Source organism: Phoxinus phoxinus (assembly GCF_949152265.1).
Source record: "Phoxinus phoxinus genome assembly, chromosome: 5".
Taxonomy (NCBI): domain Eukaryota; kingdom Metazoa; phylum Chordata; class Actinopteri; order Cypriniformes; family Leuciscidae; genus Phoxinus; species Phoxinus phoxinus.
The window spans coordinates 41,950,055-41,974,680 of NC_136880.1; the positions used below are offsets into that span (position 1 = coordinate 41,950,055).

At 37.2% G+C, this 24,626-nt stretch overlaps 1 protein-coding gene across 3 annotated transcripts in view; it reads right to left on the reverse strand.

Annotated features, from left to right (window-relative positions):
• The window catches only part of LOC306998665 (uncharacterized protein), a 39,969-nt gene extending 15,503 nt beyond the window's left edge, over positions 1-24,466 (reverse strand). The window contains exons 1-3 of one of the 3 annotated variants that reach the window (XR_013797637.1): positions 23,103-24,466; positions 19,225-19,721; positions 6,939-7,348 (exon numbers count right to left, since the gene is read on the reverse strand). Coding sequence is in view for 1 of the 3 variants with exons in the window: in XM_079612891.1 (XP_079469017.1) it covers positions 7,342-7,348; positions 19,225-19,721; positions 23,103-23,879 (1,281 nt within the window). In the remaining 2 variants the exon portion in view is untranslated. Of the gene's footprint in view, positions 1-6,395; positions 7,349-19,103; positions 19,722-23,102 lie in introns of those variants that run through there. The other 2 variants (XR_013797638.1, XM_079612891.1) reach the window with 2 other exon arrangements.
• Between the last annotated feature and the right edge of the window lie 160 nt (positions 24,467-24,626).

The window sequence follows — 24,626 nt, forward strand, 5'->3', positions numbered from 1 at the left end:
TCCATCCATCTATCGTTCTATCCATCCATCCATCCATCCATCCATCCATCTATCGTTCCATCCATCCATCCATCCATCCATTGTTCCATCCATCCATCCATCCATCCATCCATCCATCCATCCATCCATCCATCCATCCATCCATCCATCCATCCATCCATCCATCCATCTATTGTTCGTTCTATCCATCCATCTATCGTTCTATCCATCCATCCATCCATCGTTCCATCCATCCATCCATCCATCCATCCATCCATCCATCCATCCATCCATCGTTCCATCCATCCATCCATCCATCTATCCATCCATCCATCCATCCATCCATCCATCCATCCATCCATCTATCGTTCTATCCATCCATCCATCGTTCCATCCATCCATCCATGCATCCATCCATCCATCCATCCATCCATCCATCCATCCATCCATCCATCCATCCATCCATCCATCCATCCATCTATCCATCCATCCATCCATCCATCCATCCATCCATCCATCCATCCATCCATCCATCCATCCATCCATCCATCCATCCATCCATCCATCCATCCATCCATCCATCCATCCATCCATCCATCCATCCATCCATCCATCCATCCATCCATCCATCGTTCCATCCATCCATCCATGCATCCATCCATCCATCCATCCATCTATCGTTCTATCCATCCATCCATCCATCATCCATCTATCCATCCATCCATCTATCCATCCATCCATCTATTGTTCTACCCATCCATCCATCCATCTATTCTTTTATCTATCATTCCATCCATCCATCTATCGTTCCATCCATCTTTCGTTCCATCCAATCTATTATTCAATCCATCCATCCATCGTTCCATCCATCCATCCATCCATCCATCCATCTATCGTTTTATTTATCGTTCCATCCATCCATTTATTCTTCCATCAATCCATATATATTAAGGCCTTAAAACAGAGTCTTCAATTCATAAACATGGTATATGTTTGTCTTGTTTTCCAGTATAAATATCTAAACATTCATAAATCAAGATACATTTACTAGAGAAGCAAAATTACTTTATTAAATGTTTATTCTGAAAAATTTATCAACATTTAGTGGGGAAAAAAACATCAATGGGGTCAGAAAACTCTTTTTTTTTTCTCTTAAGCACAAACTCACTTTTTATAAGCAAGACTTTTTGTCATTTTGCTTATAATTTATCTTGATTTAATAATTTTTGATATTTGTACTGGAACAAAATATCTTCCTCTGCATTTTTGTCTTTTTTTAGTTGTTTTTCTTTTCTTCAAAAAAAATTTGCTTATGGTCCATTTCCGCCAAGTTATTTTATGGGCTTCTCGTCAGCTGTGTAGACGTATTATGTTGAATTACTGAAGCAATTTTTCATATATTAAGACTGAATGTTTGACTGGAAGTAATGCATCCAAGAATCATCGGCATTGTTTAGTCTGCGACTCAGCCCAAGAATAATGGGTGTGTTTGACTGACCTTGTGCTAGGCTAACCCACAGTCACTTAGCGGCTAGTCTCGAGAAACACACCCCGGGTAACTGCACTACATTTGTCTTTCTGGGGCCAGACGGGAGACGGGACGGGTCGCAGAATGACTCAATGTTTGTCCAGCAGACGAGAGTCTGAGCAGGGAATCGTGACGGGACATCCGCCGCCAGACGACTTTAAGTGCTAATGGCTAATGAAACTGTAATTAATCAGATGAACATCTTAAGCACACTTGCTGCTCTGAAGCAATTTAGCATGAGGCCTTTCGAGATGTTTTATGATAATGACAAAGTGAATCTCATGAAAACTTGTCCAGGTCACATTTTACCACAAAATTAAAAGAAAGCATAAAAAAAAAAAATAAAAAAAAATTATATATATATATGTGTGTTTGTGTGTGTGTGTGTGTGTGTGTGTGTGTGTGTGTGTGTGTGTGTGTGTGTGTGTGTGTGTGTGTGTGTGTGTGTGTGTGTGTGTGTGTGTGTGTGCGTAATGTAATGTCCATTTTCATGTCATATATATGTGTGTGAGTGTGTGTAATGTAATGTCCATTTTTATGTCATATATATATATGTGTGTGTGTGTGTGTGTGTAATATAATGTCCATTTTCATGTCATATATATATTTGTGTGTGTGTGTGTGTGTGTGATGTCCATTTTGATGTCATTTTCTTGACATGTATTTTAATGAAAAATATATTTCTTGATTTTATATATATATATGTGTGTGTGTGTGCGCGTGTGTGTGTGTAAAAACATTATTTTACATATATATATATATATATATATATATATATATATATATATATATTATAATATAACATATATCAATTTATTTTTTATCCATTACAGTTTATGAGCATTTGGGGGAATTGGGGGAATAAAAAATACAAATGTTTAAATGTATAAAAAAAAAAACATAAATAAAAAATACAATAAAAAAAAAAAATGCTTAATGCATAGTAAAACAAAATTAAACTGTTTTGTATGACATGTATAAAAATTTTATATTCGCCCCCTGAACAGATGCATGCTGGGATGTGAAGAGACCCCGGCCTCAGAGAGAAGTGAGAAACTCTCAGACAAGATTTAAATAAACAGGGACACAGACACTGTCAATACCATCCTATATAGAGCTCTGAATTATAGTGCAAATATTAGTCATGTGTGTCAGACTGGAGGAAAACTGTAATCTGACAAATATTGAATGTGAAAACCATAAGCTAAACATATTTTAAAAGGTCAATAAGAAGTCACCGAGAATATACTTTCAACACTTAATGTTTTATTCCATGTGAGCTGTACACATTTGTAAGACATTCACGTGTCATTGGCGTTACCTTGTTTTTCTGTGGTCTGCAGCGCCACCTATTGGCCACAGAGTGAAAATGCCACTATACATGATTGCAACAGTCTATAAAGATGGCTTATACTGGCTTTAAATACTGATTAAATAATTCCAGTCCACAGATGCAATACCGTGTTTGGATCCGTCCACTTTATTCCAGAAGTATATACCTCTCTGAAGTGGTTTTACGAGCTGCCTTTGAGGCAATGTTAGTGTTCATTAGCTTTAGCTTAATATACTTACAGATCCTTCAGCCTCCCTGAACAAAAAAATCATGTCAATCTTTGGTCTGAATAATAATAATAATAATAATAATAAAATCTTATTAAGAAAATGCATCATTTTTCCAGCATTTTAACCATGTTCACTGATCCACGTGAGCGCTGGCCATAGTTTGCACATAAAAAAAATCATAATTTCCAACCGAAAAGCAGCTTTTTACTCTCTAAAGGAGAAACACTCTGATATCTGATCATCACAGGTTAGTTAAGAAGGGCAGCTTGTTCTAAATGGTTTACACAGTGTAGTTATAGAGAGAGAGACCCTGTTGAAATAACCCAAATCAGCCTTGGCCAGCTTAAATAACCAGCATAATGCATGTTTTTGGATATGATAATACATTAATAAACCCGCTTGTGCCAGTGACACATCAGCATGTTCATCTAAACTATGGTAAAGCCCCCATGAAATGCATTATGACTAGTTTTCTGCTTCCTGTGTTGATGTATTTCCTTTTGAAACAGGAAGTTGGAGTGGGATATAATAAAAGACTTGCAATAAAAAAAAACAATAGAGAGCAAAAGTCGGGTTACCGGGCGGACCTTCGTTTTCCCAATTTGGAAATTGGTTTTGAATGATAACTTATAGACTTTTAAAGACAGACTATGTCTGTGAGCTACGAGGTTGTTAAGCCGTCAGCCAGCAGGATTGTGTTCAACAGCAGAATACCTGGTGAAAAACTACATTACCCATGATGCCCTACTACAGAGAAATGTTTTTTCCAGTCAAAAACGCAACGTGCCAAAAGATCAAAATACTTGTTTATATATATATATATATAAACAATATATTTTAAGTTTATAGCTAAATATGCATATATATATATACATATACAAATGTTGATTTTATATATATAAGAATTCCACCAAAATTGTGGAATAAACTGCTCATAAACTGTAATGGATTAAAAAAATCTATATATATTATATTATAATATATATATATATATATATATAATAATGTTTTTACACACACACACACACACATAATCAAGAAATATATTTTTCAATACAATGGACATTACATTATATATATAATATATATATTTTTTTACTTTCTTTTAATTTTGTGGTAAAATGTGACCTGGACATGTTTTCATACAATGTTTCGAAAGGCCTCATGCTAAATTGTTTTAAAATGATAAAATATATTTTTTATTTTAACCAATTCCCTCAAATGCTCATAACTGTAATGGATACATTTTTTTTAACAAATATACATATAATAATGTTTTTACGCACACATATATAAAATCAAGAAATATATTTTTCATTAAAATACATGTTATATATATATACATATATATGCATATTTGGCCATAAATTTAAAATATATTGTTTATATATATATATACACACACACATATACAAATGTTGATTTACATATATATATATATATCAAATCAACATTTGTTAATGAGTGGTTTTAAAAAAAAATGTAATTCCGTTATGCTGTTCGCAATGCTTCATGGGATTGTAGTTCTCTCCCTCACTAAAGCTTTCTTTTTGTTCAATTTTGTTCAATTTTTTTAATGTTTGTAGTGTTGTGATTCACCTCGTATCTGGTTGGCTTGGTTCATGGCGTATAGCTCTTTAACAAGGCTATGTTTTAAATCCCTATGGGAAAATTAATGCAAAAAATACTTCCAGAATGAAAGCGTCTGTAAAAGGGGGCGGGCACTGTTGCACTAGAGCATCATGGGTAATGTAGTTTTTCACCAGGAATTCCACTGTTAAACATGATTCTTTTAAAACTCAGCATAGAGCAAATACCATGGATTAACAATCTTGTAGCTCACAGAAGGGCGGGTTTATAAGTTATCTTTCTTCCTTATGTTTTTCCTTCTGGAACCCGACAGTGTCACTCTACAGTCTTTAGTTTACGTCACAGCCAGACAAAACTACACTTAGTGGACGAAAGCCAAGAAAACACTTTCAAAATAAATAAATTCCAGTCACTTCCTATCGACTGTTTGGATAAGGAAATAAATATAAGCAACACAGACTTTCTTAATAATACACTAAAATGCATTGATGCACATTACTCCTTTGTTTTGACAATCTTTCATCAAAATGTTACAACTTACTCCGCCTCTGAAACGACTTTCCTTTTCAGGTGATATCACAAATCCCTATTAATGTTTAATCCCGCACTTCCAATCGCATGCCTCCCACTTTTTCCCGTTTCAATCAGAAATGCATCTGACTTTAAGTAAAATGAGTTGTGAACGCCGTTTCATGGTGACTTTAAAGGATAACTCTCGCCAAAATTGAACCTAGGCTCTTTTAGTTAATCTACCCGAGTGAAACATTCGTGTAAAAGCATAATTAGATGTTAAAAGGGAGGACATTTATCTAATTAAAGGGATGCTGATATCAAGTAAGAAAGTTATAACGAGGAATTGGTTGAAAAGTGAACCTTTGAGTCTGGACCAATGGAGGAATATCATGGAGGAAATATTTGCAATGGAAAAAATGACCCATGACCTGAGACTGGAAGCACATAAATGTAAAATACGACGGTGGAAATGGACTTGTTATGAAACTCACTCAAATGTATGAAACAAATGGAAGATCTGTATTTGTAGCACCCTTCTTGTTGTTATTTTGTTCATTGTGAAACTTAAAAATTGCGAAAAAAAAGCATAATTAGAATGGAAACGGCACTTTTAAGATTGAACATATTTTCGTTTTCGGTCAAAATGGCTTTTGAATGCGAGTGCATGGGGAACAACTATGATAGCACCAAAATCGCTATTTTTAAAACACTAATGCGGCTCGACACAACATGAAACTGTGCTTGAAGTATCACCAGGTGCTCTACACATGAACTCCAGCATTGAGAACCATTGTTTGTGTACACAGAGCTTACTAAAAAGAACGATTTTGAACAACTCCGTCCGCCGGCATTTTGTCAGTCAAAAGTAGTCGATCTCCGAATGCAACGTGATGAACTGACTCCATATGAGGAAATGTCATGAACTTGTAATTCCAATGAAAAGAACGATAACTTAGACACTTAGCTCATGGCAATATGTCATGGAAACAAGCTTTAGGCGCTTTCCATCTTTACTCTCCTCATCTTACGTTGCATTCGGAGATCGACTACTTTTGACTGACGAAATTCCAGCCAACCGGAAACACTGACTGATAAAGTGAGTCGTACAAAACCTTTCTTTTTAGGTAGTCAATGCTGGAGTTCATGTGTAGAGCCGCTGGTGACACTTCAAGCAGAGTTTCATGTTGTGTCGAGCCGCATTAGTGTTTTGAAAATAGCGATTTAGGGTTAGGACTCCCATTCAAAAGGCATTTTGACCGAAAACGAAAATACGGTCAATCTTAGGCTATGTTTACACGGAAACGATCTGAAGAGAAAACGCAAAAGTGGCGTTGCGTTATTACTTTTTATTCTGCGTTTAGACAAGCGTTATTGGGGGGAAATCTGCGTGCGTATGGTGACGCAAAAGTGTGTGAGATTGGATGTAGTGTGCACTCCAGACGGCTAGGTGGCGATGTGACGCACTGAAAGTGAAAGAGACGCTGACACAGTTTGTCATGTTTAATACGGTAAAGCTGCTGCTTTAACCCTCGCTGCTCCTCGCATGTCGCTCAATAATGACAGTTTTTTTTTTTTTTTTAAATTGTCAATGAAATAAATGCTATATTTTAGTTTGATAATGTTTTGTTATTTTCCTGTACTGGCGCATGCCTGTGACATAAACACGTACGCGACGCCTTCACTGTCTAGCAGACTTTTGCGTTTTTACAGTTTTTACCCTTTAGACGGGAACACGCCAACGGTGGAGCGTTTTTAAGATTTCCACTCTGGAGGGTGGTTTCACTTTTTTGCGTTTTTAAGCCCCAAAAACGCCGTCGCCGTGTAAACGAAAGGCACATCCCATAAAATATTTTTACGCTTTCACCCGCGAGCGTTCTCGTGTAAACAGGGCCTTCAAAGTGGCGTTTCCATTCTAATTATGCTTTTACACGAAAGTTTGACTCGGGTAGATTAACAAAAATAGCCTAGGTTCAATTCTGGCGAGAGTTATCCTTTAAGTTGGTCCAAACTAGTGTAAAAGTTTTTGTTTGTTTTTCAGCAGGGGTGTGTGAAAGAAAGAGGGCTTCGAGATGCTTCTGGAGTTTTCCATGGGAAATACAGTCACTGCTCCTCGGCCCAGGGTTCTCCGTCCTCCGCTGTGAGTTGAGATGGGTTGTGTGGCACTGGCATCAATCCCTGTGTAATAAAAAGACTTTCATTACATAGTGCACTCTCATGTCCAGCCCATCACAGGCAGGGTCACATCTTCATTACACAAATGTCCCTTTCAAAACGTGTTGATCGATGCCTCTAAGCAAGCGCTGGAGCAGAGCCCAGATCAGGGGAAAGCAAACGCTGCCGACAAACACCTAAAAACGTCTAATCAGCAATAATTACAGAGGATGAGCATGACGATACATACACAGGAAAAAAACGTTGGGTTATTTTTTTAACCCAACCGTTGGTTTATGCATATTGGGTCATTATGATGGGTTATCTTAAAATTTGTTGGGTCGTTTGTTTACGTCATTGGGTTATTTTTAGTTATAACCTAACAGTTGGGTAAAATACGTTCCTTTACTGTATGTGCACATCTGTGCTGGGTTATTAATAGGGATGCAGTGAATCCAGGATTCGGATTCGGACGAATATTGGGCTTTGTAACGGGATTCGGTTTCTGCCAAACCTTAGAATTTTTTTCCACCGAATCGAACCCTAGGCTTGCAATACACGCGGTAAAATGCATAATGCTGCTTATTCCTTTTATTTTTTACAGTTAAAATAAAAAAAAATCCACTGCTGTGGACGTTCACTCTAAAAAATGCTGGGTTGTTTCAACCCAATTTTGGTTAGAATATGGACAAACCCAAACGTTGGGTTAAAAATGTAATTTAAAAATTTAACCCAACGGCTGGGTTTGTCTAGCCTGGTTCTACCAGACTCTTGTACATTTCATGTGTACAGAGAGTCTGGCCTCTCTCCATTGACAAGCGGAGACAACAAAATGCTGGGTTGTTTTAACCCAAATCTGGGTCAAATATGGACTAACCCAACCGTTGGGTTAACATTTTAATGAAAAAATGTTACCCAACGGCTGGGTTTGTCCATATTTGACCCAAATTTGGGTTAAAACAACCCAGCATTTTTTAGAGTGAAACTAGCGCACAACGTCATCGTTCTCAGCCACTCCTTCTGTTCGCTGATTGGACCGGTGAAAAATTGACTGGAGAAAATCCAAGAATACACCACAATCCCAGATCTAGTACTGAAGGAAAATGAAAATTGAACGGAAGTACGTAGGAGGGCGGAGCCAGGCTTGGGTTTGTCCATATTTGACCCAAAATTGGGTTGAAACAACCCAGCATTTTTTAGAAGGTTGTTTACTTCATTGATGTGTTTACTGTGTTAATGGACTGAGGATGGGAGTAGGATTCGGTCGGATTAGGCAGAATCTTTACCAGTGGATTTGGTATTCGGCCGAACCCCAAAAATCTGGATTCGGTGCATAGTTATTAATAATGTTACATACATTGATAATGTTATATTCGTTGGGTTATTTTAAATAACCCAACGAATAACCCAACTATGGGGTGATATACCACTGTATATAACTTATTTTAAAGCCAACATTATTAAGTGAGTAAGTGCTACTTTTACCTTCTCTACCTCTGACTTGTCCTTGGCATAGCTGATGCTTTTACAAACCTGACTGGCTCACATTATGTGCTACGATAATGTAACGCAATTTAGCCTTTCGTGTTCTAATGCCAAGATTGTGCTCGCTTATCAGCTTGATTTATTACTCTAATTTATACGCTCAGCTTGGCTCGATGTTGAGGACAGCAGATCTGATTGGACATGAGTTTCCTCATGCCGCAGTGTGCTGTCTTTATCGGGACTCAAGTGTAGATGCCAGGCTGTTGAATTGAAACACTAATAGCTAGAGAGAGAGAGAGAGAGAGAGAGAGAGAGAGAGAGAGAGAGAGAGAGAGAGAGACTGATATGCATTCTCGTTTGGACATGCACAACTTTTCAGTTTAGACTAAATGATATGGAATAATAAAGTGCTCACATAGTTTAGCATTTAAAGCTCATAAAAACTCGATTTTTAGATTTCCCCAAAAAAAGTAGCCTATATATGTTTTTTGTGCTAGACCATGCAAAAATTACTGTCTCAATTCTAGGTTGTCAGGGCATTGATATGTGGTTTCTAAGGTGTTCTGAGTGTTTTTAGAATGTTGCTATGAGGTTGCTAAAGTGCTTTGTTGTGAGTGAGTGGCATTTTAGAATGTTGCTATGCAGTTGCTAGGGTTTTCTGAGTGTTTTTAGAACGTTGCTGTGTAGGTTCTAATGTGTCATGTTGAGTGGCTTTTTAGAATGTTTCTGATTATTTCTGATATTATGATTCGAACCGAATCGTGATCTGATTACAAGTGAAGAGTGTTAAACACGGATGTAAACTGGGATTGTGATGAGATTACTAAAATAACATGCATCCGAAATCGCATACTTGTCCCTATATAAGTAGCTACTCAAGAGAGTATGCGATTTCGATTTCGGCAGCCAGCAATAGAGAAAGGCACGTGATCACATTGCAAGATAGCGTCCTGAAGCACCGCCTACTCACCTGTCAATCAACAAAGAGGCAACTTGTTTGTTTTGTTTTGAACTTTGGCGCCAATGAATGCATCGTTAGCAGAAAATAACCGTCCGAATAAATAGTTTGGATGTGCGCATTAATATACAACTACAAGACCACAGCATGACTGAAATCAGTTTGCAGCGCCAGCGACACGGGTTATGAATCACATCTGAAGTTCAGTTGACACAGGTATGCCATTAAAAATACTAAATATTCTGCGCGAAACATTTTGCTCGATTTAAATATGAGAGACGCGATGTGTCTCATCTGTGATCAGATTATAACATCAGATGTAAACAGTGCCTCGATTGCTGTGTGTTGCCAGCTTGTTGCTATGTGGTTGCTAAGGTGTGCTGACTGTTTTAGCCTGTTATTATGATTGTTTTGTATGGAATAGCAAATTAAAGGGAAAAGATTACCCAAACATGAAAATTCTGTCATTAATTAACGTTAATCACCCTCATGTCGTTCCAGAGCCGTAAGACTTTCGTTCATTTATCAAAACAAAAATTATCATCATTTTGATTAAATCTGAGAGCTTTCATAGACGGCTATTCAAAAAGTTCATAAAGAAATCGTAAAACGATATTATTCATATACATTCCATATAAATTGGTTTGGTCCAAATTTTATGAAGAGACTCGATTGCTTTATATGATGAACAGATTAATTTAGGCTTTTATGCACATATAAAGGTTGATCAGCGAACATAAATAATAAACATAAGCTCAACCGAATCTGCTTGAAGTGCACGGTGCAAGAATGAACCTCATTGGCTCTTGCTGAAGCTCAAACGTGATGCGTAACACGAGAATGAACCTCATTGGTTCTCATTTACTACAACCGATGTGTGAGTTGATGAATGTTATGTGAGTAAAAGCCAATTTACATGGAATAGTTTTACAATCTCTTTATTAACTTTTTGATGCGTTAAAGTGGTAGTTGCGTAGCTGTCAATGGAGGGACAGAAAGCTCTCAGATTTCCTCAAAAAGATCTTCTTTTGTGTTCAGAAGATGAGCGAAAGTCTTACGGGCTTGGAACAACATGAAGGTGAGTTATTAATGACAGAATTTACATTTTTGGGTGAACTAACCCTTTAAAGTTTATTAGGTACATAATGGATCTGTTTTAACAAGAACCAAATTTGCTGTACGATACATAAATAGGATTCTAGATATCATCCATTAACAGAGAAAAAAGTGAAGCCATCTTGGTTGTTTGAAATACAGGTGAAACTCGAAAAATGTTAATATCGTGCAAAAGTTACTTTATTTCAATAATTCAACTTAAAAGGTGAAACTAATATATTATATAGACTCATTATATGCAAAGTGAGATATTGCAAGCCATTATTAGTTATAATTTTGATGATTATGTCTTACAGCTTATGAAAACCTTTTCACAATATTCTAATTTTGAATTTGGGGTTTTCATAAGCTGTAAGCCATAATCATCAAAATTATGAAAAATAAAGGCTTGAAATATCTCACTTTGCATATAATGAGAATATATTAGTTTCACCTTTTCAGTTGAATTACTGAAATAAATGAACTTTTGTACGATATTCAAATTTTTCGAGTTTCACCTGTACATGTCATTTGAAGAAGAGAAATCACAATGTTCATCATAAGATATTCTACTAATATATATATATATATATATATATATATATATATACTCAGGAATATATAGACCTCATAGGAGGAAAGAAAAAGATCCATATTGGAAAATTATTATAAAAAAGTGATTTGGCCCCAGGTTGTTGATAGACGATTCAGAAAGAAAGCATGAAACATTTTCCAAATCCGTAGCCAGTCCGTTTGCATTATTGCTCTTGACTTCCAGGAATACGTCATCTTTACACCTATAATAATCTAATGTTTATTATTATATAGTCTATTATTGTGGTGCAATATATTTCACATAACCCCACCCCTAAAAAGCTCATATAAATGAAACAAACTGTGGTTGGTCATTTTACGCGTCGCGGTCTCGTCCTGTCTAAGAGGGCGTTTAATTGGTGGCCAGAATAAGCAGCAATGCGACCAGACTTTATGCCGTCATATGATTGCTCTTAATCCCTCATTTTGTCCAAATCTTCTACCACCCTGGAAACATCAAGCCAAGTCTGAGCGCTCACAGACAGATGTAATTATCCACCTACCCAAAAGTAAAACCGTCTTCTGCACATTTATATTTTATGATTGTTCTTAAATTAGCTTTAGCTTGAACAATATATCAAAAGCTGATATGAATTTATAATAGTTGCAATTTAGCTTTAATGCCTCTGGGCCAGATGGAAAATTAAATTAATCTTTTATTTGAGTAATAATATGTCACACACACACACACACACACACAAGATAATAGTTGTGTTCAGAGCAGGATGATAGTCAAATATCTAAATGTGTTTCCATAATCCATAAAGTGACTTACTAGCTTTCAGGGAAGTTTAATTTAAGTATTGCACTGCAAAAAAAAAAAAAAATGCTTTTCTTACTTAGTATTTTTGTCATGTTTCCAGTCCAAATATCAAAAAATTTAAGAAAGCATTAAAGGTACAATATGTAAGAATTTTATAATAAAATATTCAAAAATCACTTGCACAGTGTGATATATTTCCTGCAGTTGTGTACTTACAATATCCCAAAAGTCTCCAAAGATTTTTTATTTCAGATAAATTTAAATTTTATATAATTGCTCGTCCCGGAAAAAAATGTCGCCTATCAATATCCGCGCTATCCTCGGTTTCCGCTCGTACTGCCATAGACATGACGTAACCATGGCGACAGACGTGGACAACTGCGTAGTTCGTAACGTTTAGCGGCACGCTGTTCTTATTTCGTTCAAACATTATGGACCATGGCAAGCAGACTTTGGGACAAAAAGGAGAACTAAAATGAGGCTCAATATCAGCGTGGTGTTTTCGAGATGCCGAGAGCTAGCGTCCGCGACTAACTTGGACTTGACAGAGCTTCACGAGTCACGACTTGACAGCGACACCGCTCTTGAACACTCTTTATTAGACAGGTGAGCAAATGTACATAAAACAAATCAATGTTATACAGCTCAACATGATGAAATGATAGAATATGATCTGTATGTTATTCTAATGTTGATCTAGCTTACTAGTAAGCTGCTAGTTTCATATAGCAAACGAACTAACACATAGAATAACATTATAACTTTCAACACATGCTGTTTAGTGTGATAGTGTAGCGTTAGAGCGAGTGAGACAGCGCTGCGTTTCCTCACAAGTTTAATCCGTCTAATAAACTGACCTGTGCGAGTAATTCAGCATTCGCGGGTAGTTCGGTAGAATTAACCCTTTTTCCTTTATATCCGCAGGACTCGTGTGTGATATCTGTCTATTATTAGCAATCGCGCCCTGCTTCATACCGCTGTAATGTTAAAACACATCAATGTTTTCACTCATCCATTAACATTATTACATCCATCAGCTTGACAGCAAGTCCCAGCATTCAGCTCATCACTGCGTCATCAACCTACGCCTTTGTTATTGTAAGAGGTTAGCGACCCCTAGCGGCGATTTTTTTTTTTTTACACATTGTAGCTTTAAATCAAGAAGCATTTACTAGATGAGTAAAATTACATAAGAAATTATATCTTGTTTTCTTTAAAAAAAAATTATCTGCCAATTGAATGAGACAATTATCTTAATTTAAATGGAAACCATGCAAAATAATCTTAATTCAATTGGAAAAAATGTCAGTTATAATTTCTTATGTCATTTTACTTATTTAGATATTGGACTGGAAACAAGACAAAAATACTTAGTAAGAAAATATTTTTTTGCAGTGTGCAAAATAATTTTTTTGACAGAAATGAGTGAATAGTTGATCATTTGATCTTGTGACAACTTGACTTTAATGTCTTGAGAACTTATAATTTTCTTTGGAGAAACATATGAGAAACAAGAGACTTTTATAGTTCACCCAAAAATTGACCAAAAAAGATCTTTTGAAAACTCAATCAGTGAAAGTGAATGGGGTCCAATGTAGTTTTGAACCCAAACGCTCACAGAAGAAAGAGTCATACAGGTGTGGAACCACATTTTTAGGTGAACTATCCTTTTTAAGCAAACGTTTCTCTTTCAATTTAATCTCATTCCTGTCTAGTAGAAACAAAGTGACGTACTAAAGAGAAATCATTTGGGATTTTTTTCTTTCATACGGTTCAGTCTCTGGAATTTAAATGAAAACCACTTGTAAGTTGTACAACGTTAGGCTTCATTTTATAGCCAATGAAGACATGGCTTCCCGAACACACTTGGAAAGACATTGTGCACTGCAAAAAATGCCTTTCTTACTTCGTATTTTTGTCTTGTTTTCAGTCTAAATATCTAAAATTTCTTAATTTACTTGGGAAGTAAAATGACATATGAATTTATATAGGTTCTAAGGTTATTACGATGATTTTTCTTGTTTTTAATTTGAATTAAGATCATTTTTCTTACCCCATTGGCAGATAATTTAGCTTGTTTTAAGCAAAAACTCACTTATGATCTAGTAAATGCTTCTTGATTTAAGAAATTTTAGATATTTGAACTGGAAACAAGACAAAAATAGCAAGTATAGCATTTTTTGCAGTGTGTAGCCTGAGCGAAGGCACCAAACGGTGGGCGTTATAAACACACGTCTACCAAAACATCCGCTGTGAATGTGTGTGTGTGTGTGTGTGTGTGCCCCGAGCTCAGCTGTTGCTGTGCCCTCCCAGATAGTGGGTGGCCGTCATCGTAAACGATGTCTGAAAATGCCAGTGTTTATTTGACCATCACAAATATTGTACGAGCTTGCCTCATTCGGTTAGGCTCTAAGCCAAGTGGTTTCTAATGAAAACCAGACAGAAGGGCCAGTCTTGCAGAGACACATACCCTCCACTAGAGGACAATGCCAAACCATAACTACAGCTTTCAGATCCTTCTGCAGAAATCAGTTCCTTTTGTTCTCAACCGCACACAGAGATCACATCTGCCGTTTTAACTTTAACCCCAGAGGAATGTTGAATACGTCAGGGAATAGTGTCAAATTCTAGTTTTCCGAGTTGTGCCGTCTATCCTAAGCCAGGGATTTTCCAGAAGTAGATCAGTGTGTGAATTTGTGCACCAATAATGTGATTATTTCTAATTGTTCTGATTATTCACTTATAACTGTGGTCCTTTTTACCACTATTATTTACAACCCCCCCCCCCCCCCCCCCCGTTTTTATGAACGTAGTTTTTTTTTTTTCCAGTGATGCACCTAAAAATGTCTTCATTTCGATGTTTTGAAACTCGAAAAATTAGAATATGGTGCAAAAGTTAATTTATTTCAGTAATTCAACTTACAAGGTGAAAGTAATATATTATATAGACTCATTACATGCAAAGTGAGATATTTCAAGCCATTATTTGTTATAATTTTGATGATTATGGATTACCTAACGCTAAAAGATGTTTCATGCCTCTAAGAAGTGCTTTCGATCTTCTTTCTGATGTGAAAAACACTTTGAGTTTTGCCACAGACTTGTTGTCCCAGCGTCTAGAACGCGACTGAATGCTTTTTCAAGCGTCTCCATACGCGGAAAAACGCGGAAAACTACTTTTAAACAGGAAATTATTAAATATTTACGTTTACAGCGGGTCTATTCGCACGGGATTAGCATTACCTGAGGTCATTTTTCCGGACCTTTAATCTGAAGGTAAAAGTCGCTGTAAATAATCTTTACTGACACTGTCCGTAATGATTACTGAGATGGCACATTTGGACGGGACTCAAATCACAGAGAAGCTCTGGCAATTATTACTTCACCCAACCTCTCCATGTTAAACTAGTCCTGTCCGATAGGGCTTTAGAGACTTGTGGGTGGGTGACTTGTTTTGAGCCTCTCAGAAAGCACTAGCAACCGCAAAGCAATGACATGCCAAATTTGCATGGACATGCACCTCTCAAACTGTCTTCAGGGCATAGTTAAATTAATTAATGGACGAGGTAATATCTGCATTTTGTCTACAGCAGCGTAAGATGATTTCCAAGAAATCCCAACCTTTAAGCCGCACGTTTGATCTTTTAAAGGGATAGTTCACTTTGAAATAAAATGTTGGTATGTTTTATCTTACCTGAAGCCCATCCAAGATGTCGGTGTCTTTGTCTCCGCAGTAGTTTCAATTTTTATATTTTTAGGTCAAACCGTTCTTGTCTGTCAGTCATATAATGCAGGTGAATAGGCACTGTCTCCAAAAGCATGCAGAGAAAAGTCCAAATCAAAAAATTCCCCATCGTAAGTGCACATTGATGGCCTAAGACACGAAACAAGCGGTTTGTGTGATAAAACGAACAGTATTTATATAGTTTTTTTTACCTCTTGTACACAACCACGTCCAAGTGATCTGTTTAGTCTGCGCAAGCGCTGTAAAGCGCCGGAATGAGTTCGCTGATTAACTCCCGGATGAGTTCACGTAAATGTGTTTTTTTACATCGGTTTAAACATCCCGGATAAGCGCAAACTAGTACCATTTCTATTAGCCGTCCTACCTACAATCTCTGTTCTGTGCATAGGTTCTGGTGTAAACAATAAGTGACGTACACGCGCGAGAGAGAGATCACTTCCAGAGCCTTCCGGCGCTCTACGGCGCTTGCGCAGACTAAGTAAACAGATCAGATGGACGTGGTTGTGTAAAAGAGATAAAAACAATAGAAATACTGTTCGTTTTATCACACAAACCGCTTGTTTCGTGTCTTAGGCCATCAATGTGCACTTACGATGGGGAATTTTTTAATTTGGACTTTTCTCTGCATGTTTTTGGAGACAGTGACTATAGACCTGCATTATATGACTGACAGACAAGAACGGCTTGACCTAAAAATATCAAAATTGAAACTACTGTGGAGACAAAGACACCTACATCTTGGATGCACTTCAGGTAGGATAAAACATACCAACATTTTAATTTCAAAGTGAACTATCCCTTTAACGTGCCTCAACAACAGCCGATATAATCAACCGTGAATATCATTTTCTTTTACAGAATGTTTTATCAGATCCTGAATTCCTCTGTGATAAAGCAACACAAGAAGTCATGTTCACCCTCGGATCTGAGTGTAATTCAATGGGGGAAACGGCTTTTGAATCGCAAAGCGTTCAACACCGCCGTTCATCTCGCCGCAGGGCAAACAACAGTGTAATCTGAGGAAAACAAGTGCGGTGTGTATTGACTCCGTGTTTTCCTGCGAAGCAGATGGAAGAAATCTTTCATGACGCGTAGTTAGCCGTGTTAACACTGAGTCATTGTGTTGACTATCTTCATCACAAATAGCTTGGTCTGTATTTCTAAGGAAATTATTCAGTGCCGGGCAGACCCCACCGTGCTTTTCTCTTTTCTTTTCTGGGAAATAATAACTATAAGAAAAAACACATGCTGATGGTGTCTGAGAAGAACAACACGATCCAAAACACACATGATGCTTCAGCACTTTTGTGAACCAGATGTTGCTCTTTTTAAAGCTCAGGAGACTCAATGGATTTGTTACTTTATAATTGTTGACGGCATGTATAAATTAAATGTAAATTGCAGCTCTTTGATATCTTAGCAAATGTAAGACATTGTTGTTGAGATCTCTTCTACAACTCTTTAGATGTGAGGGTTTTCTCAAGAGAAAAGCAGACATTTCCATGTGCTCTTCATTTAATCTTGTTGTAGCAGAACATTATTTTGATATTAACGAGATGTCATTTGTGATTTTTCTTTCTTTTTTTGAAAAAGTTTGGGGTCAGTATGATTTTTGTTGTTGAAAGAACTACTTTTATTCAGCAAGGACGCATTAAATTGATGTTACAAAATATTATATTTTCAAATAAATGCTGTTCTTAAGAACTTTCTGTTCATAAAAAAGTCATGGACAAAAAATATATGAAAAATATGAAGCTGTTTTCAATATTGATAATAATCATAAATGTTTCTTGAGCATCAAATCATCATATTATACTGAATTCTGAAGGATCATGTGACACTGAAGACTGGAGTAATGATGCTGAAAATTCAGCTTTGCATCACAGGAATAAATTATAATAATATTACTATTTTTTACTGTATTTTTGATTAAATAAATGCAGCCCAGGTGAGCATAAAATACTTCTTTCTCTTTTCAAAAAAGAGTTAATAAACTTTACAGACCCCAAACTTTGTATATATTTGTAAATGTTTGTGTTTAGACATGCATGAGCATAAGCGCAGCAAGCACATGCTCTTCTATGGAGGGATCCACCGAAATTAAAACTCTTGGCCGAAGCCGAATATGATGAAAGACTTGGACGAATACCGAACACGTTTTTTTTTGTTGCATTTTTTCCCTATTTATTTTGACAATTTTTCCACCATTGCATAAATTAAATAGTCAAAATGTGCTTTTTACTATTTTGTCTTGCTTTTAAAAGAAAAAAATCAATTACAAAACTACAAATTAAAAATATTTATTTAACAATGAACATTTTGTTTACATTACAGCAGACATTAAACCAACAAAGCACAATATAACTTAAAATAAATAAAATGTTAAACTAATAATATGCTTTGATATTAGGCCTATAACTAACTGCTGAAAGTGTGTGAAATTGTGTGTCAATGAAATTAATGCTATATTTTAGTTTGATAATGTTTTGTTATTTTCCTGTACTGGCGCATGCCTGTGACGTAAACGCGTACGCGACGCCTTCACTGTCTAGCAGACTTTTGCGTTTTTACCGTTTTTACCCTTTAGACGGGAACGCGACGGTGGAGCGTTTTTAAGATTTCCACTCTGGAGGGTGGTTTCACTTTTTTGCGTTTTTAAGCCCCAAAAACGCCGTTGCCGTGTAAACGAAAGGCACATCCCATAAAATATTATAATAACGTTTTCACCCGCGAGGTTCTCGTGTAAACAGGGCCTTAATTTCGGTCACACTTATGCAACATTAGAGTTATTTTTTCACAACTTACTGCACATCATTTATAACTTGATACTCGTTAAACACACGCATCTTTGACTTGATCTCCACGCTGACTTTCTTTCGTCTTTCTCGGACACTTTAAAACGCTTCCACACTTACGACATGTTTGCTGAATTCATAAAGCGTGAGCTGCCTCTCACTCTATGCTGGTTGCCAATAGATCGCGTCATCAAAAACGTCATTGTTCGGTCAAATTTATTCTGTCTTTTCACTTATTCGAACACCGAAAGAGCTTTTTTTTTTTTTTTTTCGGCCGAATAATTTCGGTTGCCAAACATTCGGTGCATCCCTACTTCTGAGGACATATAGTAGTGTCCACTTACCCCGAGTTTGGTCACCGAGGAACATTACGACCAAGTGGTTGATTAAGGATGTATGCAACTGTGTCATGATGCATGATGTGTTTGTTTGATTGTCTTTGCAGAGTTAGTTGTGTGTCCTTACACTACGGTGGATGAGAGCATCTTATGTTTTCCAGGGTAAGGAGGTGTCCTCATCTTCACCTGTCCGTTCTGGGGGTAAGGTGGAGGCCGGTGGGTTTTACTTGAGTTAGTGCACACTACTGGGACGATAGGGGGTCTGTGGTTTTCCAGTTGCCCTTTCCTTGCCGTTCGGTGTGGTAGGCAGTTTCCGTTGAGCGTCCTTTGAGTCTCTTTCACTCTTTTGGCTTTATCCTCGGCAGTAACGGATCGTTGCTCATGAGGGGACGGGATTGTGTGGTTTCTCATTGGCGAATGACTGTTATTGTGAACTAAATCCACAGGGCTGTGTGCGAGAGAAGAGTCGGAAGTCGTGTCCTCTTCGCCATTCGAATAGTGGATCAGCGCCACAACATCAGTCTGACTGCTTCTGGTGGCATCTGGAGGGAGTCCATTGGATGGACTTGTTTCTTCTTCATCAAGGTCAATGTGGGACGTCAGAACATCGATCTGTTGGACGACCTTCACAGACACAGAGGGATCAAAAACAAAGTTAAAGGAATAGTGTGCTTAGAAACAAAAAGCAACTTTATGCTTTACAGAATAGATGCTTGTTTAGCACGCCAGAGCTTGTCAAGCTCCAAAAAGGACAAAAAAGCACTTCTGTAGTCATTTAATAATTCTTCTTCTCTGCCAATGCGTTCACATTTACATATATTAACATCAAAATGTGTTGCACCAACTATGACGATGGTTTTTGCAGTCATATTATAGTTCACAAAACCGAAGCAAACTGTTATCAACTGAACCAAAAAGAAAACTAACATAACTTAAGTCGTCATGATTGCATTTATGAAATAATTTTAGGTTTCCAAACTAGTTTCCCAGACGCTTCTAGAGCCCATCTGTCATTCATCAATCATAATCCCGCCCCTAAACACAACAAAAAAGCACTTCTGTAGTCATTTAATAATTCTTCTTCTCTGCCAATGGGTTCACATTTACATATATTAACACGGTGCATCAAAATGTGTTGCACTAACTATGACGCCAATGGTTTTTCCAATCATATTAAGTCATTATAGTTCACAAAACCGAAGCAAAATGTTTGTAAACTGAACCAAAAATGTAACTAACATAACTTAAGTCGTCATGATTGCATCTAAGAAATAATTTTAGGTTTCTCAGACGCTTCTAGAGCCCATCTGTCATTCATCAATCATAATCCCGCCCCTAAACACACAACAAAAAAGCACTTCTGTAATCATTTAATAATTTTTAACTGGAATTATTCACTAATTATTCTTCAATGCGTTCACATCCACATATTAACACGGTGCATCAAAATGTGTTGCACCAATTATGACGCCAATGGTTTTTGCAATCATATTGAGTTATTATAGTTCACAAAACCGAAACAAAAGTTTTGTAAACTGAACCAAAAATGTAACTAACATAACTTAAGTCGTCATGATAACATCTATGAAATAATTTTAGGTTTCCAAACTAGTTTCCCAGACGCTTCTAGAGCCCATCTGTCATTCATCAATCATAATCCCGCCCCTAAACACAACAAAAAAGCACTTCTGTGGTCATTTAATAATTTTTAACTGGAATTATTCACTAATTCTTCTTCTCTGCCAATACGTTCACATTCATATATTCAAACATGGTGCATTGAAATGTGTTGCACCAACTATGACGCCAATGGTTTTTGCAATCATATTGAGATTACCGTATTATTATAGATAACAAAACCGAAACTGCATTTTTGTAAAACAAAACAAAATAAAACTAACATAACTTGGAAAAACTCAAAATAAACTACAGTAAGTTGTCATGATTGCATCTACAAAATCATTTTAGGTTTCCAAGCAAGTTTCATCAAGCCCATCTGTCATTCATCAATCATAATCCCGCCCCTAAACGCACGTCATTGGCTGAGTCCCAAATTCTCATGTCATGCCTCTCAAACAAACCAATCAGTGCTTTAAAAACGTCTCAGTGACTTCAATTACATGCGATGATATAGAAAATATAGAACACGCATCCTTCACCTTTGAAGTTTGTTCAAAACACGTCATAATCAATTATTATTATTAAATATGTCATAAAATAACTTTTTTTGGCTTCTTTCTCTGTGATGCATTAATCTACTGACATCTTATGGGAGTCTTGATGCATGTCTAAATAATTCAATTAATGTTTTACGTCCTGCACAGTCCATTATTTCTAATGTCAATCTGCACGTATTAAGATATCTTTAGGTATTGATTTTAAGATTCTGTTCTCTTTTAACAGGCCTTTGTGATGGCCACTTCCCCATCCAGAATATACAATATTCCTCTATACAATAAGCTCCCAGTGGAACATTTCCAGCTCTGCTGAATATATAATTGACTGTTCATTTCTGGCAGATGTGTGTTTTGGCTTCTGAAGGCTTTCAGATGATGTTTAGCTTTGCTGTTTTTCAGGTTTATTACAAAGATGTTTGCTAAAAACACACACAGATATTATATTTCCACTGGTTAAACAGGATGAAAGTTTTGATCTTATCCAGTCTCTGTGCTTATTACAATCCCATCTCAAATATGTTGAGCCCTAAAATCAGCGACAAATCTTGTTATATGAATGTTTCCTCATAGCTGTATATGAATGCATGTAGAAAACTCATTATTAATAGTATCCGGTCACCAACAACATGTTATTTCACTGTTTGTCGTTCCAAACAGTGAAAGTCACTAATCGAAATGAGTACATTTAACTTATTTAAAAAAAAAAGTTAATTTAACTCAATAAAATATGTGAAATTAACTCAAAAAATTTAATTCATTAAGCAGAACTTAAACCGAATAAGTTATGAATAACCTATGTGTAATTTTAGCTCTAAACATTTAAGTTGAATTGAATTCATTTAATCTAATTAGTTTATGGTTGAAAATAAAATAAATATTAAAAGTAAATTAGAAACCAGTGGGTAGGTTGACAATTTCTAATTTTTTTATTTTTTATTTTTCAAGAAATTACTTTTGTATAAGGTCTATATACTTTTATAGTTTTCATAGCTCATAAAATAAACACATAAATAAATACATTTAAAGTTTTCAGCTTCATTCGAAGCCTACATGTATAAGATATTCTGAGATAAATACAATGTAAGTCAATGGGGTCCAATGTATGTTTGGTTCTCAATGTTCTTCAAATAATCTTATTTTATGTTCCACAGAAGAAAATCAATAATTCGGGTTTGGTTGGAACATGTGAGTAAAATAAAATAATTTTCATTCTGGGTGAAGTATCAATTTAAGAAAAATTGCATGCACCAATGCTACACCTTTCCTAATAATTTAACAAACAAGTGTTCATTACTTCAATGAGCTCATTGTTTCTGCCTAAAATTAATACATTATTAGCTAACTGTGTGATTTTATACGTACTTTTCTGTAATAAATAACTTAGACAGTTTCCTCTGATAACAAATCACTCTGAATTGTAATGTGGACTCATGCATTTTCTGTAGAGCTGATTTGAAACGATGTGTTTGTGCTATACAAATAAATGTGAATTGAATGAGAGTAAATTACAGGATTTTGGGTGAACTATCCAAACCTATGACTTCAGTGAATAACAGAAGATATTCTGAGAAATGTCTACATTCAATGTAAGTCAATGGGGTCCAATTTAGTCTTGATTCTTAATTTTCTTCAAATAATCTTCTTTTATTTTCCACAGAGGAAGGTCAGTCATACGGGTTTGGAACATGTGAGTAAATTAAAGAATTATCAGTTCAAGAAAAATTGCATGCATTCATAAATCAATATTTTTAAGAATTTTGGATGAACAATCCCAAATTTTTCAATTTGTATTAAACAGTCAACACTCTATTTATTATTGCATCCTCACCTCTTTCATCTCCAACTGGACCTGTTTGAGACCACCCAGCACTTCCTCGAGCTCATTGACCACTTGTTTGATCTGTTCCCGTACAGTTCCCTTGCTTTTCCTCTGGTTGCCATGGTTTTCCAGACCTACGCCCCCCTGACCCGTCCTTATTTCCCGCTTCGATCCGTTCACCTGCAGCCTCGAGCGCCCCAACTTGCTGGAGGGCACCTCGGTTGGGAAAAAAGCGGCGTTTTCCCCATTACTGTGTGGTTTTCCAGGACTTGATTGTCTGCTGGTCTCGGGGCCGTTAGGCGAGTGTTGCTCTTCGTGATGCCGGAAAGACACCCGTCTCCTTGTGCAATGTCCGTTATATCCGTGGACGTCATCCCACTCCCGCTGATGTCCGTAGTGTTGATCCGACGAGTAGTAGCGTTGACCTCTGACCCTTAAAACATGGCCCCCATTAAACGGATGAAGCAACTCCGGGTAATACCAACGCTGAACGCATCCACATTCCCGCCGGATCTCCGTAACGCACGGAGAATCCCACCTGGGCGTTCGTACATCCACCCAGGAATAGCACGGATGCTGTATTTCCTTGGCATAAACTTGCCGTGGCGTTGACGAAATGACCCTCTCCGCTCCGTCTATCCCCAACTCCTTCGGGAACGGGGCTATTCCCGACTCCATACGCACACATGATCCATCAACGGGTCCCGGTGTGTGTCGGACTCCCTGCTCCAGGCAAAAGTGGCAGGAATGAGTTTGAAATCTCGCAGTCGTGTTCTCCGAGTGCATTCCAGTCCCAAATCCCGACTTAGAAAACAACTGGTTCTCTCTCCATCCACGGCGTCTGTTTTTCTCATCTGCGTTTTTACAGTCTCTCTTTCTTTCTCCCGCACTTCCCCTCTCCAACTTTTTGTCTCTCACCTCCCCCTTCCTTCCTCCTGGTGCTTTTTCTAACTTACTCTTGTTTTCCCAACGTTCTCTCCCGTTCTTGCCGAACGCAGCTTGTTGCCCTTTTCTCTAGTAGTGGGCCTCTTTCCTTCCCTCCCTCCTTTTTTTTTCTTCTTCAACTCTCCTTCTCCTGAAGTCTTTCACCTCTCTCTACACCTCAGTTTTTTTTTTCTCACTGCGTAAAAAAAAAAAAAAAAAAAAATCCCTTCTCAGACTCAACTCACCCTTTTCCCCCAAACTCCAAACACTTCCTTCCTACACCTTCTCGCTCTCTCTCTCCCGGGGTTGGGGCTCGTAAAGCGCTGACAGACGCAGTGGCTCCATGTGATTCCCGATCTTTCCCTCAGATCTTGTCACTCGGCAATTAAACACAGCCAGGATTCCACGCCGAGAGAGAGAGACCGAGAGACCGAGAGAGAGAGAGAGAGAGAGAGAGAGAGAGAGAGAGAGAGAGAGAGAGGGGGAGAGAGAGAGAGAGAGACAGGAGGAGGTGGGGTTTCATACGTTGCTGAAATAGACAGGATCTAACATGAGCCAGAGACCAAGAGAAGTGGGGAGGGGAACGAGAGAGAGAGAGAGACTGAGAGA